Source organism: Ooceraea biroi, chromosome 6 (genome assembly GCF_003672135.1).
Source record: "Ooceraea biroi isolate clonal line C1 chromosome 6, Obir_v5.4, whole genome shotgun sequence".
NCBI lineage: Eukaryota > Metazoa > Arthropoda > Insecta > Hymenoptera > Formicidae > Ooceraea > Ooceraea biroi.
The window spans coordinates 11,282,965-11,294,597 of record NC_039511.1 but is presented as its reverse complement, the minus strand read 5'-3'; the positions used below and the strand labels follow the sequence as shown (position 1 = coordinate 11,294,597).

General features: G+C 38.6%; 1 protein-coding gene across 2 annotated transcripts; it reads left to right on the top strand.

Moving 5' to 3' along the window:
- Positions 1 to 748: 748 nt before the first annotated feature.
- Positions 749 to 11,355, top strand: LOC105284128 (putative inorganic phosphate cotransporter). 2 transcript variants are annotated; one of them, XM_026970215.1, is made up of 9 exons: positions 749 to 876; positions 2,424 to 2,486; positions 7,626 to 7,936; positions 8,325 to 8,570; positions 8,836 to 8,920; positions 9,133 to 9,350; positions 9,723 to 9,872; positions 9,962 to 10,094; positions 10,309 to 10,748. In XM_026970215.1, exons 3-9 carry the CDS (start codon positions 7,658 to 7,660, stop codon positions 10,746 to 10,748), a joined length of 1,551 nt encoding a protein of 516 aa, XP_026826016.1. In that variant the 5' UTR covers positions 749 to 876; positions 2,424 to 2,486; positions 7,626 to 7,657. The 2 variants fall into 2 exon arrangements, with proteins under 2 accessions (XP_026826016.1, XP_026826015.1); XM_026970214.1 differs by lacking the exon at positions 2,424 to 2,486 and having other exon boundaries at positions 852 to 876; positions 10,309 to 11,355.
- The last annotated feature ends 278 nt before the right edge of the window (positions 11,356 to 11,633 follow it).

Here is an 11,633-nt window from a genome sequence, read left to right as displayed (position 1 = left end):
AAATCGCCTAAAAGATTTCCCTTAGGAAAAGTGAATTCTCAGTATGAATCTTCACAAACATGAAGGAAAATGTTTCCCATCGGGCTCCGTACCTGACCCCCGCTTTTTGTTCCCCTCTCCGAGCGAGAGGTAGACGGTAGAGGTATGAGGGTAGGAAAAACCGTTTATGGTGGGGCAGCGCTTTGTCTTCTCTTCAGAGCAACTTCTCTTCTCTCAAAGCTACTCGCGCTATTGTACATACACGCGTGTACCCGTGACGTGCGTGGCCGTGCCCCTCTTTTCTATCTATCTATCTCTCTCTCCCTCTTTCTCTATCTCCTTCCTTTTGCCTCTACCGCTTCGTCATACGCAGCCTTCGTTACGACACCGAGGAACGCAGACGAGGCAGAGCTGAACGCGAAGCGGGAGAACGACGTGGCCCTCAGAAGACGTCGGTGTCGCGAACGTTGACGAGCTTCCTTCTCTTCGCCCTCGTCTTGGTCTTGATCCAGCGGCAGTCAGCGTTGCGATTCACCACCGAGATTTTTGGCAGCGATTTCAGAAGGCGAAGCGTAGTTTGATTCGCAAAGCGGGCGAGAGCGCTCGCACGAACAGATTCTTCCGAGGAGGTTTCCGGGGGTTGAAGATTCGCGTCGGGTACCGTGATCGGGTGATCTGACGGTTTGCATGTGGAAGTGATACGCATCACAGAGAGTCTGTTTCGTGTAAGAGTAGCGAAGAAGTAAAATTGGACCGTACTGATTTTCAAAGAAGCAGAAGCTGAAGGGCGAGAGAACCGGTTAAGAGGCCTCTCGCGCTCTTATGGTGAAGGTGTACGGTTCATAATAGCTACCACCGCATACACCGGCGGAATGGCGTCCAACCGCAGTATGCTGGGTAAGTCAATGATTAACATGCCAGGAGAACGTGCCAGGAATTTGACAAATAGATAGGCAAATAAAAGCATGTACGATTGTTCTAAGATAAACTTGTCCTAAGACCTCGAAAACATACAAATATGTACATAAATTTACATCTATAGCAGGCTAACGTAAACGGAAGCATGAGAATATGAAGAATGTGAACTACACGCGAACGTACTTATTTGAAGTAATTGTTGCGAAAAAAACAAATGGAGTAAAATGAGCGGTAGCTATTATTATGTTATCACTTACATATCTAAAGATACGGGTTCATTTGCAATTAACGTAAAATAAAAAAAACAAGCTTCGTTGAGTCAAGAAGTCGAAGTCAAAATGACTGTTACGATCTACATCGAATTGTTTCAAAAGTACAAATTTTGATTTCGTTGTACTATAATACAAATAAATTTTTATTATACTACGCGATTATTGCTTCTTATAATATTGAAATTTTCTGAGCTTTCGTTCAGCACCAACAACGGACCATTGGACAGACGTTGTGCATAGTGTAACGTGTGCTGCAATATATCACGTGTATATAAAAATTAAAGAAATAAAATAATTATTTTTTCGATAATATAATATTTGATTTTTATATTTGAAGCTTGTACGATTTATAAATATTGTTCTAAAAATATACGATATGGCATTGTCATGTTCATGTTAAGCTTCGCTTCATTGAAGCGAGCAAAATATTCGCTCGATTTTCACTATTAGCACAAAGATCTAAATATCGTAATTGACTTACGCTTGACTTAGGCGACCGTGTTTGTTTTACACATCTCGTTTGCATATGAGGCTTTTCAACGTTCGATTCCTTGTCTTATCTTTTTGTCCATTACGATCATATTGAAAATAAAACGAAATTTAACAATCTTTCCTTGAAGAGACTCTTCAACCGCTTCGATTGTTTTTATACACATTATTTAAAATTACCTGATGACTGCTTTATCGTTTTTTTTAAATTTAGATCTGAAGAATCATTTGATTTTCAATCAACTGAAACTTACATTTACTTTTTTATAGAAATGGTCCTTGGTAATTAATCTATGTGTGTGTATATATATATGTGTGTGAATATAATCGAAAAATGTTAATTATTTGAATATGCTAAAGAAGAGAAAACGAAAAGTTTGGTATGCGCATTGTCGCGCATACCTATTACATACTATGGTGAAGACATTGAAATTTTTCGAAATATTTTGAAATTTTCGAAATCCTTTTTGAAATCTTTCAAAAATCTTTTGTAATAATCTTTTCTAAACAATCTATTTTATTATAACTAGATTAATTGTTTATTTCAAGGATATAATGTAATATGCGTACCAAGTATCTAATTGATTTACATTATCAGATTCTGATAGCAAGTTATCTTTATTCCTGATGAATTTTTTCAAAAAGACATGACTTTCTTTAAAAAATGCATTGACATATGGATGAGACTTAATTTGCGTGCGTGCTCCACAATGGACGGCAACGAACGCGGTTTCCGCTTAAGTATTAAAGTATTCTTCATTACAGGAAGGAATGATGATTCGTCATCGTAAGAAGTTATTTAATTCAACGAGACTGCCGTAAATTGAGGTAATAAAAACCGTCAGTTTACTGCAAACCACGTCTTCCCACGGATAAACGTTATGGATATCAACTCTATAAACAGTTATCTGATTGTCTAACAGTACATTATCATAAAAATCGTAATAAAGTACGTTATCTTTTGTCAAAATTGTATTACTTCCTTGTTGACGTATTATTCATTATACGTAAAGTATAGGATATAAAAGTTAAAAATTAGCAGTAAAGGAATCGATGTAAAAAAAAAACATAACAAGTGCTATTTAAAAAAAATTCGAGTAGGCATAATACAATTTAACATTGATCTTACAATGTGTACCTGAGATACAAGAGAATGTAAGATACAGTTAGAGCGAGGAAGATATTAAAGTACGTTCGTGATATTCAGTGCATATGTATGGAGGAAATTACTTGCTCGCGCGTTTAATCTATGATCTCTGAATGAACTTACCATGAAATATGAGTGTAGTCTATCGCGATTGGAAAACACTCGAGCACTTTTCGCCCCGGACTCTCACCCCGGTGCTCCTGGGGTTAACGCATCGACGCATTGATGGCGCAAATCATCGCGGCATCATTATGAGAGAAAGCCGCCGCCACATAGTCGCTCATAGTCCACGCGCGAGCCTCTAATCTACGACCAATGGGACGCGAATTCGCGCGACAACGTTCCTAGATAATGCCTTACGCGTTAGCCATATTGAAGCTTATTTACAATCATTAAATCTGGCCGAGTCATCAAACTTGCTTTTGCGGAACACGCGACCACGTGCTATTTTGAGTCCTCGCGAACCGACGAAACACACCTTGTATAAATAGCCCGCGGGAAAACGTACGTCGAGTTCTGGGTGAAGGTCGCGATAGCGCCTAATCTGCTCATTCTTCAAGAGACAAAGAAAATTTTAATTGCATAGTGATCAACGGTGGTCAACATTTAAATATTCGTATCGATGTACTTGCACACCATTAAAATTGTTTTGTTTAGTACTTTGATATCTTTTTTAGCGAGCAGGAGTTGCTTCCTGATCGCAAGGAATGCTGTTGCAATTTTTGATACCGTAATTTAATTGTTGCTTATAAAGTTGAATCTCAAGATGGACTTTTAAGGAACACTAGGATCCGGTAACGGTTTCGGTAACTCGAGGGCTAATCTCTACCGATCAAATCATACCGCGCCGTCAGTTTTTGTGGCCGTTAAAACTGGCGTCATAGTATTGAGGTCATCAGCGATATGAGCCTACCACGTTCGAATCGAGTCTACGATCAAATATAAGGACGACTGTAAAAATCATTACTGGCGCCACGAAGAGATGAACTTCGTCATGCTAATGCAAAACGATGTGCAACCAGCGTTAACCATGGTTCTGTATAATTTCAAATCAATGGTCGACAATACCGGAAATGACGGAATAAATAATATAGACTACTTGCCATAATCGAAAGAAAACAGTTTTACTTAAAAATACATTATATCGAGAGAGAGATATATAACGGTACAAACATTGAAAGATTTTTATTGCAATTATCTCGACAAACAAATTGCTAAATTACCATTGTATCTATTAGTAATCCAACATAATATTTTGTTGAACTTACGATAAATGCATCTGCGAACTCAGAGAATTATGTTAAATTGCACAATTGGATTAAATTACGAATTCACTAACTTTTTCCTATACATCAATGCTATCTTATTAACAATAATGAAGCTTTTATTTTGACATAAGATTTGAATAAAACTAACTTCGACGTTGCATCATTAGAGTATATCGTATGCACTGCATTATCAGTGAAGTTTAAAGTTGACGCATCCATAATAGCGAAAACTATGAATATTTATATCCACAGAATAGATTATGGTTATAAAATACGAATAAATATTCGCGCTTTTTATAATTTATATCTACGGAATATTTACAGATTTCTTGCGATACACCTCCCGCTTTCATCCGCGAACTCCCAATTGCTACATGATCGGGGAGCGTAATAGTCGCAATAGCGGTTAAGTGGATAGCACGACAAGCGCAACGATCCGGTTGTCGATTCGCGAGCGTCATTATTCGAGCAGATTGGACTTTTAAACAGGCACTCCTCTCTAATCATCCGAATTGTGGACTCGCGACCTCGTCCTTTCAACGCAATCTCACATTCACGAATAGCATTGCTATCCTGATACCGATACTGATAAGAAGTTAAACGATGCCTAGTACAATGGAACATCGAATAGTGTACAAGTGATATGTTAAATCGTACTGTCAAGCATTTTAATCAGGCATGAAGAAAGGATTCACGTTGACGGAACTTGTCTGAAGTGTCAGCGAATGTACACAAAGGCCGATTAAAGTAAAAATAACGAAGAACAGGCGATTGTTTTTAACTGAACATCGCTGTCATGAGTCACCCGTAATAGCGTTTTCTCGTAACATGGGTAAACTAACATAAGTGAGATAATATAATCGAGTCATTAATCAAAATGGTTTCTTAATTAAACTCTAATTTATTAATCATATAAAAGCCAACCTTGCAACATCACAGGATCTCAGATCTTGCTTTATTAACGTAACACATGAAAGTACAAACAATTTACATTAAAATTTAATTTAGATTAAAATAATTCATATTTATTAATGAGGATAGAAAATTAAAATAAAAAAAAAACAGTTCAAATGTATGGCATAAAATATAATTGCATGTGTTTAAAAGTGACTACATGAATGCTTTAACATTTCTTGTTATACATGAATACAAAATGTTAGCTTCTTCTGCAGTTATATACATTTTCCGTAGTTTTGCGTCAAAGCTTACCCATGACGATAAAAGTAACAGATGATTAATTCATTAATCACAATGATCGTTTCGCAAAAGCATAGGTATGATAGGAATGATTATTTATAGGCGTTATATTATATATTTTTATAGGCGTTCGAATGAAATCGTAGTTCCATCACATGCTGTTTCCTCGTAATAAGGATGCACCTGACTACGATTTTATTTAACCTTCTTTGCGGTTGCGATTACGTCAGATACAGTAGTCGAAACACGACTTTACAACGACATTAGCATATACATCCGCGTCGCGATGAATGATCTGCAAATTGTCCGTAAAGCGTCTCTCAATTATACACGGTGTGTACACAAACTCTCCAAGAAATCTTAATCGTTTCCAATTTGACGATGACTATACTCACTTTCATCGCGGAAGGCAAATGTGCGTTCCGATTATGCAACGGCGCTCGACTTATTTGACTTATTTGCTCGGCTCGCGCTTCGCTGTTGTAATAATTAAGTGCGTCAAAGGCGAAGACACTCTGACCGAAGCAAACAAAGAAAGCTGATTTAACTCTCAATTTTTAACAATTTGCCGCCGTTTCGACAGATCGAATTAACGAGCCGCCCAAGTAAAGTATAATTGAACTTAACTCATAATTATGCATTCGTTTTGCGAAACAAATTCCATTCTCAAGCAATCAAGTCAGAGAAATACTGCAAACTCGCTCGCTATTCGGCATTTAAGGAACACGACCCACTTGTGTCGGAATTCGAAAGAAAGCGCGGTGAGTCATAGTGCATAGCTGAGAAATGTCTCGGCGATAACCTCAGGTGCGAAATCAGCGATAATTACAATAGCTAGTCTTTCTCTATGAATGCCATAGGTGACGCCGTATGGTTACGCGAGGCAAACGGTGTAAAACGTAATGCAGGAACTATTAGTGTCGGGGACAAGGCGCGCCCGTTTGCGTCGCGATCAAGTGCAGACTTGCCCGCTTCACCCCGTGAGTCTGCATCCAACTCCGGTCAGTCCATTGACGTAATGTCTCGTACGATCTGGAGCTTACGCGCTCCACGTGCACGTTCGAGCGGATTTGCGAAACCAGACGCGAGCACGCGCGAAAATAAGCAGAGGGGTGGGAAAATTGGCGCACTCGCATCATTCTTGAAATAATTTCGGCGGTCTGCCAATGAGCGAGGAAGCTGTCGACCGTCACCCATGGCCGAGGTCTCACGTCAGATATACGATGACTCGTTAAGGCGAAACGGACGCACCAAGACGAATCGTGAATTGACATAATCGCGACGCGCTTTTAATTATCCTACTTTGCATGTCAGATTTGCTGTAGGAAAAAAACATGTTTTTATTATCATGATAATTTGAAATTTGACTCGCCAGAAGTGCATTTTGCAACTAAGATGTAGCAAGTACGCCTTAACATCCGGGATAGCCGACATCGAGATGTGTCACGGTATGTGCAATAGCGCAGCACATCGAGATCGATAATGAACCGAAAATATATGTAGTCGCATGGATCGCGTGGTTACGTTACGTAAAAATTGTTTACAGCACTTGAGACATGTGACGTAGATTGCTTGGTTGCATATGTACACGTTTACGTTCCTGTTTGTGGCCAAACACACTTTGTCGACGGTAATTGTGCAATAGAAATCCTGGAATCCGAATGAAACAATACTGGTATAAATAAGATTAAATAATCGTCACTAGAGTAAACATCACAAAAGAAAGAAAATACCAAGAACACTATTTTTCCTGTATTTCCGTGGAAATGCCAAGAAATAAAATAAAATTTTTACACAAAAGGAGCAATTACGAAAACAAACTTAATTTTATATTAAATATTTATTTCAGAAATAATAAAAGATGCAGGTAATTGTGACATAATAGTAGCGCTGAAAAAGACATGAAAATTATATTAACAATTTTCATCTTTCAATAATGACTATAATTGTAGTAAATTAGTTAATTCGCTAACAGCGAACACAACAAGATACTGAACTCAATACAAGCACAAATACCTTTATATGTGTCATAAATCAAATAATCATTTCCTCTTACCATTCACGTTACTGTAACCCTATTACGTCGACTTATTATATAAATTACCATGAGAGAATTTTCGTAGGAAGACTTATTAAGCTGATTCTCTCAAGGAAATATCTGATTTCTCTTTCATTATCAATTATAAAAGAAGACATATGTATTTTTCTAATTCTATTAGAAGTATATTTTGTTTCGCAATTGACAACAAAGAACAACACAAAAATTGGTTCTTTTGTACTGAATGCATGCATAGATGTCATGACAAGATTTATGTCTCATGATCACGAAACGAGTGACCGGAAATGCATTTGCAGATCGCCTCTCGTGCAGGCAAGTACTGAACATCATGGTGATCCTCGGTTTCATGCTGAACTATATGCTGCGCGTGAATCTAACGATAGCAATCGTCTCGATGGTGATACCGAGCAACAGTAGCAGTCAACATTCGCATTCCAACGAATCGGCATTGGTGCTGGATGAGTGCGCTGCCCGGACGACAATGATGAACGACCTCACCCTAATCGGCGACACCAGGACCTCGGTGGTCGACGTTGCCGTTAATAGAGTCAACAAGACGAACAATGACACTGCGTTCGCTCCAGCGTTCCCACAGTGGTTCCACAAGGTTCGTTGAGAGACTCGCGTAAAACCGAACTTGCGAACGATTAATGACCTCAATGATCGTCCATGAACAAAAGCATCACGCGAACGAATCGAACGTTCGATTGCGCATTTTATCCTTCACGCGTTAGATACCTTTGCGGAATCACCACAAAATTTATCCGTGCTATTCTAACAATGATTAAATAAGGAGAGAATTTTTTATATATTTCTATATTCTTTTTGTTTTGCTTCATTATTAAGATCTTCAGTTTATTCGAGTTTACATTTTCTATTTTCACTGATCATCGAGATTGAGTCGTGTGACATAAATCGCATAATTTTTATTTCTCTATTTTTATTTATTTTGGTTCCCCAAAATTATTTTTGCAAATTTATTAATCTGAACTCAGGAGGAACGAGCGCAGATCAAGTATCCTTGGAACGAATATCAGGTCAACCTGATTCTCGGCAGCTTCTTTTGGGGCTACATCTGCACGGAGATACCGGGCGGCCGGCTTGCAGAAGTTATCGGTACCAGACGAGTTTTCGGCTACAGCATGTTGGTGTCAAGCTTCATCACCCTGTTGACACCGTTGGCGGCCAACTTCGGCTACACCACGGTCGTCATACTGAGAGTCATACTGGGATTCATGCTGGTACGTCGGCATTTCCCCATCATATTTGTTGTAACTATAAATGTCACACGCGCGTCCGTTTCCCGCACATGATCTAACGAATGAAATCGTGAAATTCTGGCTGATCTGGATCTATCGAGCGTCTCTCTGTCATCCTTTTCGTGCACGTACGATTAATATGATTACACTCGCTAGTTGGTCCTCACGCATGATTATGCACAATCGCAAACGATCATACAATTATGATTGACACTCTCTGACAAAATCGATTTATCCTGCAAATCAGGGTGCCACCTGGCCTGCCATCCAGCCAATGACTGCTCGATGGATTCCACCGACGGAGCGTAGCAAGTTCGTCTCTAACATGATGGGTAAATGATCACGGTTTAAACAGCCGAGCCTGCAATCGCGAAACCAGTCCATGTAAGGTCGCTGCCGTAATCGTCTCTCGCCTTGAGTGACGCAAAACGCATAAGCGCGGCCTTATGGCGCGGCTTTATGGTCAGCGGACTTACGGCAACGGATGCACGCGCGTCTACATCAAGCGCAAGTGTGTATATAAGTTGCATCGTTCTACTTGCAGCCTCGTCGCTCGGCGCCGCGATAACCATGCCGATATGCGGCTTCCTGATCGCCTCGCTCGGCTGGGAGTCCGTCTTCTACGTGACCGGCGTGATCGGGATTATATGGAGCGTGGCATGGTTCTTGCTGGTGTTCGACTCGCCCTCGCAGCATCCGCGCATCAGCGTTGAAGAGCGCCGCTATATCGAGGATTCGATTGGAGCAACCGCCACAACCAAGGTAATAATGGCAGAGTGCGTGTAATTTAGCCCTAATCTCTTTTCTCCCCTTTATTACTCTCTTAATTAATTTTAATTAATTTTTAATTAATTAATTTTATTATTATTATTTTTATTTTTATTAATTTTAACGCTTTTTAATTTTACACACTAAGAACACAGAAGCAATAATATGAATCAGAAGGTATCAAAAAACGCATGAGCCCAATGGTGTATAATATAGATAGGTTTCTTGCAGTTCTTAAATATATTGCGATTAATTTGTATTTATGTATTTATTATATTTATTTCTCTACCGATTGAAAGAGTGCTTTGTATTTATTTGTGTTTATTGCAATACTTGAAATGTTAATTCAAAATGTTAATTTCACAGCATTTGCCAGTGCCATGGCGTTCACTTATCACTTCGGGAGCCGTCTGGGCTATCGTGGTAACGCACGCGTGCAGCGTCTTCGGTTACTTCACCGTCGTCAATCAACTTCCGACTTACATGAAGTACATTCTGCACTTCAATATTAAGGAAGTACGTACAATTATAATACTTGACTAAAACATTTTATGCGACTATCATCTTTCTTGCTTTCTGATACTCAAGAATAAAAATATTCGTAGAACGGGCTGCTATCCTCGTTGCCTTATCTCGGCAAATACATCTTCGCAATTGTGACATCTACTCTGGCTGATTACCTGCGTCGCACCAACAAATTATCCGTTACTGCGATCCGTAAAATTTTCACGACGTTCGGTGAGTAGAATATTTCGCAATGCTTTTGCAACTTGTTATCTACTTCACTTTATCGCAATAGTAAGCGCAACTTTTTACATATCCGTACAATCAATACAAATTAATACAAATTTTTTCCTAATAAAAGGAATTAATTAAACATTAATAAATTAATTTTCTTATAATTATGAATATTGCAAGATTCTTTAATTAATGAAGAAATGCTAATTTCCAGCTGTGCTAAGTCCCGGTTTTCTCATGGTGGTCCAAGCATATTATGGTTGCGATCGCGTGGCATCAGTCACCATATTCACTATCGCCCTGACGATAAATGGCGCCGTGACAGCTGGTTATCTCGGGAATGGTCTCGACATCGCGCCCAACTTTTCCGGGACGATTTTCGGTATTGCTAACACCTTCAGCTCGATGGGCGGTTTCCTCAGCAGCTTTATGGTCGGCACTATCACGTACAAGAATCAAACCTACACGCAGTGGACTATCATATTCTGGATCCTGGCGGTTACTTATTTCATAGGAGCATTGACTTTTGCCATTTTTGGCACCGGTGAATTGCAGAAGTGGAACAACCCGTTCAACAGCAGCCAGAAGAAGAAAAACGAGATCACCGTGGAGGATGTCGAGTCGATTCCTCTCAAAAACAAAACAATCTCGTAGCAGCGATTAGAAATGTTTAGATTGTCGTAACCGTATCCGTACGAGACAAGTACGAATGGAGGTGTCGACTTACCGCGACACGATATATTCCAAATGGGACAGTATTCGTTTTTATAATCGAATTTTTTAAATCGATCAGTCAATCTTTGAACTAGACGATGAATTGTAAGACATTTCTTCATTGCCTAGTTACTTCTCGTTTCAGATTGCATGGAGTACGTTTTTTTTATTCTCTGAACGAAAGTAATTTATTATCATAAAAATTCTTGTTCTGTAAATAGTACAATTCATCAGAATTATACTGCATAGGTATAAATTTTGATCTTTTTTAGTTTTTCTTATAATTATATCGAGTCACGTTCGCTCTTCTTCTTAGTTCTTTCACCGAATTCAAAACTAATTGAAAGAGAGAGAGAGAGAGAGAGAGAAAAAAAGTTGTAGCATGATTCGGTGCGTTTTTATTATCACTAATATATTATAATAAATTCGTGTAGTTACCAAAGAAAGATAAGCGAAACGTTTAGCTTAGTTTAGCGAAACTAAGCGGTTACTCGATATGAACCGTTGATACAATTTTACAAATAAATAGACAAATTTTTTTAGCAATTATCTGGTATTTCTTGTAATTATCACCACTGATAGTAATGTTATATAAATTGATAATAATATCATGATATACCCAGATGGAAGTTTTAAATTTATGACGAAGTAAATAATTTTCTCTTAAAATTACAAAGTAGCTTTGTTAACAATTGTCATCTTTTCTCAATTTGACTTGTATGGAACGAAATATCTGTGCGATTTTTGCAACATTTTATATATGTATAAGTTGCTAGTATCATTAGCAAAGTTCTTATCAGCGATCAGCAGCGCCAATGACGAAGT